Source organism: Chinchilla lanigera, unplaced genomic scaffold (genome assembly GCF_000276665.1).
Source record: "Chinchilla lanigera isolate Chin_1 unplaced genomic scaffold, ChiLan1.0 scaffold00021, whole genome shotgun sequence".
Taxonomy (NCBI): domain Eukaryota; kingdom Metazoa; phylum Chordata; class Mammalia; order Rodentia; family Chinchillidae; genus Chinchilla; species Chinchilla lanigera.
Genome location: NW_004955422.1, coordinates 28,984,313 through 28,999,159, shown reverse-complemented (window position 1 = coordinate 28,999,159; position 14,847 = coordinate 28,984,313). Strand labels below are relative to the sequence as shown.

Here is a 14,847-nt window from a genome sequence, read left to right as displayed (position 1 = left end):
CAAGCCGGGCGGCAGCTGGGAGCGGAGGCAGGCGGCCGGCGGCGGCGGCGGCAGCTGGGAACGGTGCCACCCGGGCCCCAACCCGCTCGACCCTCAGGACCCCAGTCCCGACGCCTACTGCAACCTTGTCATCCTGGCTGTGCCCAACAGGGTGAGCCCGAGGGCACCCCGCCCCAGGGTGCCCGAGACGCTGCCCTCCCCTTCGCGAGCTTCCCGAGTCTGCCTTTCCCCTTCTGTGACCTCACTCAGGACGTCAGGGGTGCCCGGGACACAAGCCCTGGACTCCTCCTGGGACACCTCGCCCTGGGTTCTCCAATGGAACAAAAACTGATAATAGCCAATGGACTTGATGGGAACCCCCTCCTCCAGCCCTCCTTTCTCTCCAGTGCGGTCAGCGTTGGCACCAGCACAGTTAAGAGCCCGAGGACAGTGATCAGCAGCACGGCGGAGTGCCAGTCCTTGTCAGATAGGGACAGCATTCGCATTTAATTCTCACAGCAACCCCTAGGGGCAAAAAAGACCACTACTCCTATTTCTGGGGATATAGTTCTGATAAGAACAGATACTACACTTGATCTTAGCCAAAAGGCCGGGAAACGATGGCGGGGATATAGTTCTGGATTCTGGGGTCTGAATATTGAACCCAAGGCCTTTGCACTGTGCTACATTCCCAGCCCCTTTTTAATTTTTTATTTCAAGACATGGTTTCACTAAGTTACCAAATTGCCCACACTGGGCTCAAACTTTTGATTGTCCTGCCTCGGCCTTCCAGAGTGCTGGGATTACAAGAAAAGGAAAGAGACCAGAGGTTAAGTCACTAATCCAAGCTCACAGAGGCAGCAGGTGGTGACTTCAAGATTTAAACCCAGGAAGTTCAGAGCTGGTACTCTTGGTAACTAAGGTGGCCCAGGCAAAAGGCTTGTCTTCCCTCCCAGTCCCCACCCCACCCCCAGTCTCCATAGTCTTCCTTGCCTTTATTCCCTGACTAAGTGCCAGCTACATGCTAAGCAGAGGCTGAGGTGCTGCGGATACAGAGGTGAGCAGCGTTTGGCGTCCTCCCTTAGGGGGCCCGAGGTCTGACCGCCATCTTTAAACCCCAAGCCTTCTGCCGGGGATAGAGCTCAGTGGCACAGGTGCCTCTCATGGGGTCATGCCATCACCCCTCACTGGCTGAGCACTTTCCCCCAGTCTGTTCCTCTACATATCAGCAGTCCTGCTAACACATGAGTCACATCATTTCTCTGCTCCAGTTCTTCCAATGGCTCCTCTTTCATTCAGAGGAAAGGCTACAATCTACAATTGTTTACAAGGCCACTGAGGCTTCAGTCACCAGCGCCATTTCATCTCTGGCCTCGCCTCTTGCTACCCTCCCCTTGACTCCATCCCAGCCAAAATGCAGTCCTGGTAGAGTGCAGGAGACTTGTGCACCCCTGTATCACCCCTGGCACTTAGAACCATGCCTGGCACATAATAAGCGCTCAGTGAATGCATGTTGATTGAATGGCTGGATGAAGGCATTTTGTGTCATGTAGCTTGCCAAGATAGGGAGTGAGCCGGGAGACTCACTTTCCTCAGAGAAAGTGAGTTTGTGTCATTTAAACTGAAGCGCACAGAGGCAGCATATGCCTTCTCTATCACCCTGGACTGTGGGCTGTAGGGCATGGCCTGCCCAGTGCCCACCACTGGAGGAAGAAACAAGAACTTGTGGATTGAGATGTAATGACGAGCTGCTTTCCAGAGATTTCTGAGCCTCTGGTCTCCTACCTGAGTCACCATGGTCCCTGGGAAGACTTGGAAATTAGAGTCCAAAACCCTGATGCCAGTGCCAATGTCCTAAATCTGAGCCAATTCCATTCACTTAATCACTCTAAGCCTCATCTTTAACTATAAAATAAGGACCTGCCCGTCTATTTCGCAGGGTCACTGTAGTAAGCCTGGTGTAGTGATCAGTAAGTACTCCCTTCAATTCCCAAATGCCTATTTTGAGTTCCTTTTTAATTTATATCTTGGACTTTTCTAGAGACACAAAATAGGAAATAGCTTCATGAAGTTTATCTCTCGCCATTGTTATTGCCCTTCTGTGTTTCTTGCTTAAAGACATAAAGCGGTAAATTAAAGAAGTAAATCCCTCTTCTAGATATGCAATCTTAAAAAAGGTTTTACCCAAGAGCTTAAACTCCTTTCTTCAAGCATAGTATTCATCCTGCTTCCATTTTTGCACTGAGTAGTGGGAAGCTCGTATCTAAATATGACATCTAGTAGGCATCTAGTAGTAGTAACTATGTTGAACCTAAAATTTTTATAGACACAGAGTGATTGAAAAATATGATGTTTAGCCAGACATCAGGGTGCACACCTGTAATCCCAGCAGTTGGGAGGCTGAGGCAGGAGAATCACCATGAGTTCAAGGCCACCCTTGGCTACATAGCAAGTTCAAGGCCAGCCTGAACTAAATAGGAAGACCCTGCCTCAGAAAAAGAAAAGAAAAATATGATGTTTAATTTTTAAAAATTTTCTTATAGTAAAAGACACATTGCTATGTGTCTCCCTCAAAACACTCCTCTGTCCTTCAAACATGTTTATCCCATTATTCTCCCATGTTCTGAAGCCCTTCTGGAAGTCCTCTTTTGTGAGTGTCTTTATTTTTCACTGTTGTGGCTGCTTCAGTGTCCTAAAGTGATTCAAAACTTTTACTTTTCATTGTCATTTTGACTCTGGGGAGGAGGCAAAAGTCACACAGTGCCAGATCCAGTGAATAAGATAGATGAGGACAGACTGTAATATTTTTATAACCCTCCTTTTCCCTTGACTGTCACTCACTGGCAGCATTCAATATATTTTTTATCACACCCTCTAAAGACACTCAGGAAAGAGGTCTTCCAAAACAGCTCCAAGAATTTGGTGGAAAGAATGATGGAATATTAGGCCAGGCGTGGTGGTACACACCTGTAATCCCAGCACTTGGGAGGCTGAGGCAGGAGGATTGTTGTGAGTTTGAGATCAGCCTGGGCTACAAAGTGAGCTCAAGGACAGCCTGAACTGCAGGCTGTCTTGAAAAAAGACCAAAAAAAAAAAAAATAATGATGAGATATTGAAGTAAGGGGGGATATTTTGAGGAGGATTAATGGCAATGTGTCTTTTACTATAATAAATTTCAAAAATTTAAACATTCACCGCATATTTTGATCACATCACATATTTAATTATTCCTTCTCCTATTATGTGTTAGAAGCCCTCTTGACCTCAGCTTCTATACCTGTATGTTAAATTAGGGCTTATTTTAGATAAGCTTCATGAGAATCCATGAACCTCTCAGAAATGTGGGGTGCATTTTTCATGGCAGAAGTGCCAGAGTTGTCTCAGGATTCTGTAAAAGGGTCACAAGGCTCAGAGAGTACCATATAATGTCAATGGGAAATGTCTTCAAGATGAATTTAAAGGGGCCCCTAAGTGTGTGTCCGGAGTCTCCCCACACTATGTTTGAGGAAGCAGGGGGTCACCTGGAGACAGGTAAGGACCTGAGGCTCTCCTCCTTCTCTTCTCTGGGACAGGATGCTGCCGAGGAGTCCTGCGCACTCATTTGTCAGGTTTTCCAGATCATCTATGGGGACCAGAGCATTGAGTGTGTGGACCGGGCCGGCTACCACTACATGTCCACTCCTGAACGGCCGTGGCTTTGCAGCCGCAGTGAGTACCCAGGCTCCGGCCTCCTCTGCTGTCAAACAGGGATGGTGCTTGAGGACTCAGGGCTGATGAAAGCCTTTAGGGTCCTGATCTCAGCTACTGTTAGCGTCCCCTTAATAGGTGGGTAAAACAAGATGTTGATCTTCAGCATGACAACTTCAAACCTAGTTTCATCAAAGATGTTCAGATTGCCGAGTTCAGAGTGAGGCCTTCACACTTGGGCTTTTCTCTCCCTTAACTTGGACGCCCCTGCTCTGCAGAAATGGAAGCACCTGCAGTGTCTGCTGCTGAGCCACCCAGTCCAACTAGGTGCCAGGGTCCAACCAACTTTTCCAGACTGGTCCTTGGTTGCAGTCAGGCTCTAGAATACGAATGAGGCTAACAGAGGCATTTATTGAGCACCAACTATGTGCCAAACACAGTAGCAAGGTGCCAAATCTTACTGAGTCCTTAGAGTAACTTGTCGGTCCTGGTAGCCTAGCACAGGACTGGGTAAATCTCAGACAACCAAGAGGTACTCTCTGGGGCCACCTAATTCTGGTTTTACAGATGAGGACATTGAATCTCCCAGGTGGCAAATGGTGGGCTCATACCCAGGCGCATCTAGTTCCAAAGTTTCTATCTGCAACATCCTCCATGCTGCACTCAAGGTCATTAAGGGAATTCCTTCAGCTGTAGGCCCTTGCAGCAGGTCCCTGTTGAAATAGCCCCATAGCGGCACATTGGTACTTGTCCTCTGAAGGCCCCCATCATGGAAGCTGTGCTTGTTGGGAAGCTGGGATAACTCATCAACTCTCAATGGGATGGTAGACAAATCCATGACATAATCCAATAAGTACTTCACAAACTCATTCATTCAACAAATATTTGTTGGGCACCTACTATGTCAGATCCAGTGCTAACCATCAGGATGTACTGGTAGGAAAAACCAGATCCAACTCTGCCTTCCCAAAGCTTGGGCAGAGGCGGGCTGACAGTAGTGAGATAGTTATACAGATAACGTGTAATAAGGAACACAGATGATGTATAATAAGGAACACAGAGAATGTGTAATGAGGAACTGGCCTCACCAGAGAAGTCAGGGTGCAAAATGACACTGAGAGTGCTGAGATTAGAAGGGTGAGTCTAATGCCTGGGCAGGTGAGACAGCAGGCAGGGAAGAAGGGAAGTTCTCTGTAGGTGGTGCTGCTTTCACTGAAGATTTTGACTTCCTTCCCCTTTGCAATAGTCTTCTTGTCTTGCTTCAAACATGGTTTGCCACACACACCCTCCCAACGCACACCTGCCCTGCCCAAGGCCCCACGAGGTAGGCAGGAAGGGGTATTGTGCTGGCAGTGGGGAGGGGAGTTGCCCAAGGTCTGAGGTACGTTGGGGCCTGGAAGCCGGGGATGTCCTGCTTTGCTACTCTGACAGTTCCTCTGCTGGTCGCAGGTGAGAGCTGCCATACCGATGGGACTTATGCCTACGACGCCGACTTTAGCTGCTGCAGCTCCTTGTAGGTACTGCCCTTGTCGGGCACACCATGGCTCCCCTGCCCTTGCACAAACAGAGTTCCCCCTGGTCCAAGCAGGGTCCAACCCTGGCTTATGCTGGGACAGTAGGCATTGAGGGTAGGGGGTAAGCTGAGTGCCAGAATCTGGTGAGCTCATGGGATCCAGATCCCGGAGAGAGCTGGGGACTCCAGAGCCCAGAGCCAGAGGTTCTCTTTAAATACCAAGCTTAGTGCTGCAAAGTCCCAGGTCACAGCTAATTCCAGACATCATTTTGATTTATTGTGAGTAGTAGAAAACCCCAAATTGAGTAGCTTAACAAAGACATAGCTGATTTGCTTGCTTGCTTTTTCTCTTTTAGCTTTCTTTCTTGTTTCTGATATAAAATAGAGCAGGCATTCAGGTCCTGGTGATCACCTGGGCCTCAGGCTTCATTCCCTGCCCCATTCTCCTTGGTACCTCATGGACCGGGAAGGATGCAGCTCTGGCTGTCACAACAGCATGCCAAGGAAATCCTAAGGAATTTCATAGTGGGGCCGGGTGTAGCTCAGTGGTAGAGCACATGCTCAGCAAGGCCCTGGGATCGATCCTCAGCACCACAAGAGAAAAAAATTCTTTCCTGGAATTCCCACCCAGTGACTTTTGCCTACATCCCATGCATCAGCAGTTGGTCACACAGTCATAAGTAGCTGCAAGCAAGGCTGAAAACGTAGGATTGAAGTGTTTTCTCTCAGTTGGGAGTATTGCCCAGGTTCTGCTGAGGGTGACTAACTAACTCAGTTTGCTCAGGAATGAGGGGTTTCCCAGGATATGGGATTTTCATTTTAAAACCCCAAAAGTCCTAGGGAATCCTTATTAGTCACCCTAGTCATGTTACAAAGGACTTTGGATCAGCAAGTTGCAGTTCCTTTCAATGATATATGCTCTATTATTTGTTTTATCTTTTTAGTGGCAATAGATTTGCTTTCTAATACGGTGCACCCTTAGGCTAGGCCATAAACAACCTGATCTCTACTGGAGAGATGAAAATCATGCTAATGACTAACATTTACTGAGCTTGCTCTGTGCCAAATGCTATTCTATAAAGCACTCATTTTTTTTTATTAGCAGCTACATGGCAACATTACATGGTTACAATTTATTGCATATAGTCCATGACTTTAAGCATTTTACAAATTTTAATTCCTCTGTTTTTCACAGTGACACCAATTCTTGTCATCCCATCTTATAGATAGAGAAGCTGGAGAATAGGGAATTAGCCATCCAAGAATCAGGCAACTGGGTGGTAGCCTGAGATACGCACACAAGAGTCCACACCCTTAACGAGGAAGCTACAGCTTGTGCCAAGTTTACCATCTAACACAGCAGGCAGTGATATTTAGTAGTAACAAGCATTGGTGATATTAAACACAAAAGAGGAGCTTAACCTGCTACGAGAGAGGCAAGGAGCCCTGGCTGATGTGGGCAGTCAGGAGGGCCTCTTGGCACTGAGGACACTTGGATCCAAAACCTGAAGGATGAAGGGGAAACAGCGTCAGTAGAGGGAACAGCAAGGGCAAGGATTCTGGCCAGGGTAAAGCTTGGCTGTGTGAGGATCAGGCAGGAGGCTACCGTGCTGGTAGCAGAGAGTGGCAGAAGATGTCAGGGTTTGGTGGGGTATCTAGAAGGATCTGCCTGTCATAGGGAAACATGACTCAATGAGCACATTTAACAGAGGGTCTGACCCGGTTTGGGGGGTCACAGAAGACCTTTCTGAGGAGTGACACTTAGGGTTGGATGATGAGCAAGAGACAGCTTGAGCATGAGGTAAAGAGAGAGGCATGTGCAAAGGCCCAGAGGCAAGGAGATGCTTGGAGTACAGGAGGGAAGAGGTGGCCAGAGCACCAAAAGCAAGGGGGAGCAGTGAGAAGGGAGGTTGAGAAGTGACAGGGGGCCAGAATATGGGGTCTTGGAGGCTAAAATGGGGTCTCAGATGAGGCCTCAGGCCCATGGCATCAGTATGCCCACCCACCTCCAGCCTGCCTGGGGAGAGGAGCTGGAGGGAGGCGAGTGAAAGCCCTGTTCTGCCTGTTCCTGCAGCAATGGCTCCCAGGACACGTTCGAAGCATGCTACAGTGGCACATCCACTCCTTCTTTCCACGGCTCGCACTGCAGCGGCAGTGACCACAGCGGCCTGAGCCTCGAGCAGCTGCAGGATTACATGATCACGGTGAGTCGGGAGGCTGGGAGGCTGGAGCAGCCATGCACAGCATGTGCCAAAGCCCGAGGTCAGGGCAGGCAGGTAAACTGAGGCCAGCTTGTGAAGGGCCTCAACTCACGCCAGCTAACACTGAGTGTGTGCTGTGTACTAGGCACTTTTATACACCTTTCATGTACCATTTCTTTTCATGCTTTCAACAACCCCAAGAGGGAGGGGCTGTCATCGTCTCACTCACAGAGAGGCAGCCTGGAGTCAGGCAGATTGTGTCCCCAAGGAGGCCAGGATTGGGACTCCAGCGGCCATTCTCAGATATAGTGCAGGGGGGGCCTGAGTCCCCTGAGTGGGCCACAGAAGGGTTCTCAGAGGGGCCCACGCCATGTGTGCCCCCAGAGAGGGCTCTGGTTCCTTCAGGCAAGGGCTGGGCAGGCTTGCTCCTGGGACTGCTGCCAAAGGGGGTCCCTCCACAGCTGCGGAGTAAACTGGGGTCCTCTGAGATCCAGCAGTTCGCGCTGCTCCTGCGGGAGTACCGGCTGGGGCTGCCCATCCAGGACTTCTGTGCTGGTCTACTGAAGCTCTACGGAGACCGCCGCAAGTTCCTGCTCCTCGGTGAGCCCTGACCCACCACCCTACCCCTATTGGGTCTGAGTCATTCTTAAGCAGGGGTCACCCTGGAGAGTTTTCTCCTGATCCTTAAGCCTCTAACAAGGCCAGGATCTTGAGGTCATGGTGCAGACAAGGAGATGGAGGTACAGAGAAAAGAAAGGATTCCCAACAGTCAGGAAACAGGAATGAGGTCCTGCTGCAGCCGATTCACCTCCAGAGCAATGTCAGGAGGGAGACTGAGTCTTCCCATCTATCCCTAAGAGGAAGCTGAGGCTCAGAGGGGCTAAGGAGCTTGTCTGAGGTCATACAGCTAAGAAGGAGGGCTCCTAACCACAACAGGAGTGGGGGCTGGGGATTTAGCTCAGCGGCAAAAGCGCCTGCCTGGCAAGCGCAAGGTCGTGAGTTCGGTTCCGGTACCGGAGAAAAACCAAAAAAAAAAAACAAAAAAAAAAACCACAACAGGAGTAATAATACTAGTAAGCTAACATGGCAGCTACCATGAGCCAAGCACCATCTCATGGAGTGACCTCAGTTCTGGGAAGTAGATACAATTATCTGTCCCTATTGTGCTGGTAAGGAAACAGGCCCAGAGTAGCAAAGTAAAGTACCAAAGTCAAATAGCTGGTCAGCTGGGATGGAGGTCAGGTGAGACAACGTTTATGGGGTATATGTGTGTTCAAAGTTCCTTGTTATTTAGTCTTCACCCCCCTACCAGAATAGGTGCAATTATCTCAGTTTTACAAATAGGGAAACTGAGGCCCAGAGTGAAAGTCCTGTAGCTCATAGGTGGGAGCGTAGCGATCATAGCATGGGCACGAGCATCTGCTGTATGCTGAGCAGCATTTCATGATCGGTTAGCTCAGAGAGTTGAGGAACTTGGGCAAAGCCACACAGCCAGCGAGTGGCAGAGCCAGGATTTGAACTCAGATGTCAGAGGCAGATCCCTCCATGGGAGGGAAGGGGCTGAACCCTGGGAATCTCTCTGGCCTGTGGCCTGCAGGGATGCGGCCCTTCATCCCGGATCAGGACGCCTGCTACTTCGAGGGCTTCCTGGAGGGCATGGGCATCCGCGAGGGCGGCATCCTCACCGACAGCTTCGGCCGCATCAAGCGCAGCATGAGCTCCACGTCGGCCTCGGCGGTGCGCAGCTATGACGGCGCGGCCCAGCGGCCAGAGGACCAGGCTTTCCACCGCCTGCTGGCGGACATCACGCACGACATTGAGGCACTGGCCCCCGATGACAACGACGACGACGACGACGATGAGGACAGGTCCCGGGGTGGGGGCGACGTGGCTGAAGATAACTACTTGTAGCCTCTGTCCCTTGCATCCGGTCTCTGAGGCTTCCTCACTCTTGCCTGTGGAACCCATCCCTAGGCATCTTTGTTCCCTTATCGCACCCTTCATAAGGGTTCCATCCCCGGGTCTCCGTCCGAGGCCTTGGCGTCTCGGGTCCCTGCAGTACCGAGAGTTTCCTGCAGGGGGAGGGCGAGGGCAGATCCTAAAGTCCCTAGCCGCTGGGGCCTCAGCCGGAGCCTTGGCCTGCAGCCCAGGCGGGCCTCCCTTCCTCCTCCGGACCCTTCAGCTTTTCTCAGGCTGAGGGATGAAGAAGGGCTCCACCTGCTGGCAGATTGAGAAAAGAATTTCGGATTCAATCCACAGCGCGCACGCATACACGCATACGCACACACCTATTTTTTCTTTCAGAAACCTGTGTTCCTTCTATTTTACAGATTTGGAAACTGAGTTCAAAAAAATCACAGGAGACTTGACGGAATCTCCTGATTCTCCTTAGATATTACCTCGAATTTCTTCATCTCTCCAATCATTTTAGCCCTACCTTCGAAGGGTGGTCATGAGGAGTTAACAAAGGGCAAAACCTTAGTGTTGGGCCAAGAGCATCGTAGGTGCTCAATAAATGCTGCTCCCTTCCCCATGGAACGCCTCGTGGCTCGGTTTACTGTCTTTCCTGGGGCAATGGGATGGGACCTGTGGTGGGGTGAGGTGTTAATAAGGCTGTCAGGGAGCTCATGGTTTGGGAGGAGGAGCAGGATTCGCCCCTGCAGCTCTCTGGGGGCTCTGTGTCTAAGCTCCACACACAGACATACCCAAGACTCTGCAGACCAGGGTCTGTGGGAAGTCAAGGCAATTTGAAGGCAGAGCTGGATAGTTAGAGAGGTCGAGATGAGACCAGGTTTGGCACAGCTTGAGCCCTTGAGAGGAAGCCAGAGACATTCCTAGAAGAGCTAAAATTAATTTGTAGAACTTTACGAAGCCTCCTGCAGCCAGACACATGGCACTTACAGAAAAGAAGGTATAGTTATCATTAATTTTTAAAGAATATTATTGTTAGGAATTTAGGTCTGAAGTGTCATGTTTCATACTCAGCTGGTGGCAAACAAACATCCTATCATTACTGGCCCATGAAAAGTCCTTCTGACATTCTCCTTTAGTCCCTTTCTAGCCACACATTCCGCACACTCCTCCTCCCTTGCACCGAGAGCACGCACCCCACACATTAAAATGTTTCCCTGACATAGAATGCACCACACTGTGTGTGTTTATATAAGTGGTATTGCATAAGGACCTCATGCTGTTGCTTCCTTTTTTCACTCCATAATGTATTTAAGATCTACCCATGTTGCTGTGAGAAAATCTAACTTATCACATCCATCTGCTGCAAAATAGTCCAAGCTGAGCATCCACTCTTCTTTATCCATCTCCCCAGTGATGGACCCAGGTTGCTTCCAACACTGTCTTACCACAAACAACACTGTACTGAATGAGCATCTCTGTGCTCGACCCTCATGAACCCTATGAAAACTGTGTGCTCTATTCCCAACAGAGAAATCAATAGATCACAGCACACACTCATGGTAAGTGTCACTGAATTCCTCTGAAATGGCCCCTTCAACAGCATGCGAATGATGCTATCCCCCCACGTCTTCAAAAGCTTTTACATTTCCTGACTGTATCACTGTGGCCTATCACTTCAAGTGTAAGGGGACAGATCATTGTTTTAACTTGCATTTCTCTGTTAATTCTGAGACTTAGAACCTCCTCCTGTATTCACCAGGCATTTAAGCTTCCCCTTCTGTGAATTGCTTGTTCATACCTTTTGTTCACTTTTTATTGGATTTTCTATTTTTTATCTTGTTCACAAATTTTAGCTATCAATTTCTTGTTGGATGTTGATATCCAAATATCCTCTCCCAGTGTGTTGCCCATCTGTTAAGTTTATCTGTGGTGTTGCACCAGTGTCTCCTGGAGGACTTGGTAAAACGGAGTGCTGGACCCCACCACAGGGTTTCTGACTCATTGGAGCATGAGCGGGGCCTAGGAATTTACATTTCTAACCAGTGCCCAGGCGATGCTGATGGTCCAAGGTCCACACTTAGAGAACAACTAGTCTGGGGTGACTTCCTTTGAATGAATTTGCTTTATTGAACAGAGTGTTTAATTTTTATGTTTTCAATTTTTATCCTTATCTTATGGATGAAGGAACTGGAGCTGAAGGAGGTAAAGTGAATGAGCCAGGGTCCTATGATGAGTTGCAATTTCAACTCATATCCTGTCAACCCCGGAGCATATACTTCTATCCTTTCTCCTGTGCTGTTTCCAGCCTTTGGGATATAGTGCATTGGGACCTGAAGCAATAGGGAGCCTTAGTAAGTTCTTGAGTAAGACAACTATAGATGAAAAAGTTGACTGGATAGAGGCAGGGGCCAGAGATTGGAGCATATCTTAAAGGCCTGCAAGAGAAGCTCTGAAACTGCCCACAGTCCTAGTAAGGCACCGTGACAAGGCTGCTGAGAGGCAACATGGAGCAGTGCTTACATCATAGCTCAGAGGATGGGGCAATTTCCCTCACACCCCAAGAAAGCCCCTACCCTCCCCGGAACTACTGTCTTACCAAAGCCAGTAACCCCTTGGTCTCAGAAGTCCAAAGGGTGTTGGCTGGGGTGCCCAAGCACTGTGCACAGCAACTCGCCATACTTCCTCCTGCGGCATCCAAAGCGCTGCCAGGTCATTTCCTATCATGGTTCGGTTCCTGGCATTGCAAGAGGGGAAAACCCATTATGGGGAGGGAGCCGGTTCCCAAGGACCTCTAGGGAGTAGTGCAAGTGTGGAACTTCCCCAGCAGCTAGATCACCCGGGGACAGTTCTGACCCAAGGGCAAGTGGTGAGTAAAATTCTCACTAGCTGGCCCCCTAGAAATGGGCTTCTCCCATTTGAGGGCTCTGCAACATCCTACTCTGCCCAGCTCCCAGTTGGAGACTTCTACCCATCTTTCCCAACTCTGTGTTGAGAGAAAGAGTCTTCAGACCCTGTCATTCTGTCACTGGACATTTAGAAAGCACCTGCTCTGTGCCAGGCTTGGTGGAAGACACTAGATGGAGGTACAGCACTATTCCTGCCCACTGGCGGCACGCGGTCTGGAGCAGAAGGTGGGTCTCCAAGTAGTCATAGCACTAGATTCTCTATTGCAAAATCAAAGAGTGAGAAACCAGCTCCTTGTGGGAAATCTGGAAAAAGCTCTGAACAGGAAGTGATTTATAAGCAAGAGCTTCAAGCACAAGCAAGGGGACTGGCAAGCGGGGCTTTGGCAGGATTGGGCGAGGGAGGAGGAGCACCGAGGAGCGCGGCACATCCCAGACTGGCGGCCAGCTAGGACAGGGGAGTGAAGGCAACCAGCCAGAGGGTCAGGCTGAATGGTTTTCAATGCGAACACTGTCATCTGCTAGGCAGGTGACCTTGGCAAGCTCCTGAATGTCTCTCGGCCTCCGTTTCCTCATCCTTAAAATGGGGATAACAATAGCATCACCCTCATAAAAGCCTAATAAGATGTGGTGAGGTTTAATCCACATCAAAGTACACATAGTATGTGCTCAGTGTAAGTGGCTGCTATTATTTCTGCCAGAGTATGGGGTATGTGAGGCGAGGGGCAAGGTGGGTGGGTAGGAGAGGAAGTCAGAAAAGTGGGTGGGTTGAGAAGGCAGGCAAAGAAGTACAAGCAACAGGGAATGGCCTGGTGGGCTTGTATTTCTCCAGTCTCTACAGAGCATGGAGCTGCTGAGGAGGGTAGGTGGGGGTGGGGGAGTGTCCCTGGGGGAGGGGACTGGGACAGGGACTAGAACAAGGACCCTGGCAGATGCTAAGAGCTGACTCAAATGATCGAGAGGCATGAAAAAGAGAGGGTAGGTTCAAAGGAGGAGGGAGAGGAAAAGGACTCCCTTGGCTCAGAAATAACAGCCTCTCACACATATCCTTTGATTACACTCATTCGTTCACCCATTCACTCACTCATTGCACAACTATTTACTTAGCTCCTAAACCCTAGCCTCTTGGGACTGACATTCTAGGAGGTTACAGTGCTGTGAGACAATGTTACTTGCAGCTGCTAGATATAATAACAACCCAGTTAGGCCTAAATGACCAGAAGTTGATGGCCCTAGTTGTGGGTCCGAGGTAGGGATTCAGGTCCACTGCCAGGAAGTTCTCCTTCGTTTTTATGTGTATGGGTGGAAAGGGATGGGAAGGAAAATCAGCAACTTTGTCTCTAACAAGGGATTAGAAATAAACCAAATGTTCAATAATAGAGGAGTAGTTAGATAAATGGTGGTCTACACAGACATTAGAATATCATGCAGCCATAAATAAGAGCAACATAGCTCTCTAGGTGGGATTGATTTCCAAGATAGAGCAAAACAAGACCAAACAGGCAAGCTGCGGAACCCTGCACCACGGACGGTACTTTCTAGTTGTTTAAAGAGACAAGAAATGTGTTTGTGTATCATGGACTAATTCTGGAAGAGTATATAGAACAGGCTGCAGTTGTTGCCTCTGAGCTGGAGGAGTTGTTGGCTATAGATTAGGGAGGGGAGGAGAGTTTCTTTTCATGATGTGCTTTAAATGGTGTGCATGAATATGCATCACAGCAAAACCCTTTTTAAGGACCACTATTCTACTATTGCAGTGTTTATTGAGCTTTGTTGACACCATCTGCTTCCATATCTGTCTGACCTCTCCACCCACATCCCCAACACACACAGACCCACGTGCAGATCCTGTAAGGTCTGGGCTGCTTCTGACTCATTCCTGTACTCACTGGAGCTTAGTACAGCATCTAGAAGGAGCAGGTGTGTGGAAAATTTAAACGTGTATTCACATGCACTCCAAAATGGCCCCGATTAGCCCCACCTCATGGTAGTCCTGCTGTCTTTCACACCCTTCCCTCACGACTGGGTGGCCTGTGTGACCATTGGTGGCCCCCTTGCTCTCTTGAATGGATCAGTTGCTTTGGGGGAAGCCAGCCGCTATGTCGTGGCACACGCAGGCAGCCCTATGGAGAGCTCACGTGGGGAGGAACTGGGGGCCCTGCCAACAGCCCTATGACTGAGTCATCCTGGGACATCCTCCAGCCCCAGTTAAGCTGTCACGTGACAGCCTCAGGAGCCTCAGGAGCAAACCCAAGCCAGAACCCTGAGTTATCCTGCTTCCAGATTTTTGACCCATAGAAACTAGGTGAGAGAGTCAGGCATGGTAGTGCACACCTATAATCCCAGCACTTGGGAGGCTAAGGCAGGAGGATCACTGCTACATAGTGAGTTCAAGGCCAGCCTGAACTATATAGCAAGACCCTGTCTCAAAAAAAAAAAAAAAAAAGGAAGAAAGAAACTAGGTGAGAATAAATGTTTATAATGTTTTATTTTTTATAATGTTTTAAATTGCTAAATTCGGGGGTGGTTTGTTACACCTCAATGTATAACTAATATAATCAACAAATCTTTATAAAGCACTTACTGTGTATCAATTCAGTGTGAAATGCAAGAAAAAAAAGACATAGTTATATACTCAGGGGTGCAAGCC

General features: G+C 49.1%; 2 protein-coding genes and 1 long non-coding RNA gene across 4 annotated transcripts in view; 2 read left to right on the top strand and 1 right to left on the bottom strand.

Moving 5' to 3' along the window:
• Positions 1 to 209, bottom strand: part of LOC106148500 — a 16,574-nt gene extending 16,365 nt beyond the window's left edge. For both annotated transcript variants that reach the window (XR_001234015.1, XR_001234016.1), the window contains exon 1: positions 125 to 209. This is a non-coding gene — a long non-coding RNA (uncharacterized LOC106148500). The remainder of the gene's footprint in view (positions 1 to 124) is intronic.
• Positions 1 to 9,918, top strand: part of Ccm2l (cerebral cavernous malformation 2-like) — a gene marked incomplete in the record, with an annotated part of 16,586 nt that extends 6,668 nt beyond the window's left edge. Inside the window, 6 exon segments of the mRNA XM_013514318.1 lie at positions 1 to 151; positions 3,552 to 3,687; positions 5,116 to 5,179; positions 7,254 to 7,383; positions 7,842 to 7,980; positions 8,978 to 9,918. Coding sequence (XP_013369772.1) covers positions 1 to 151; positions 3,552 to 3,687; positions 5,116 to 5,179; positions 7,254 to 7,383; positions 7,842 to 7,980; positions 8,978 to 9,291 — 934 coding nt within the window.
• Positions 9,919 to 12,161: 2,243 nt separating this feature from the next.
• Positions 12,162 to 14,847, top strand: part of Hck (HCK proto-oncogene, Src family tyrosine kinase) — a 52,487-nt gene continuing 49,801 nt past the window's right edge. Inside the window, exon 1 of the mRNA XM_013514242.1 lies at positions 12,162 to 12,425. The gene's annotated coding sequence lies outside the window, so the exon portion shown is untranslated. The remainder of the gene's footprint in view (positions 12,426 to 14,847) is intronic.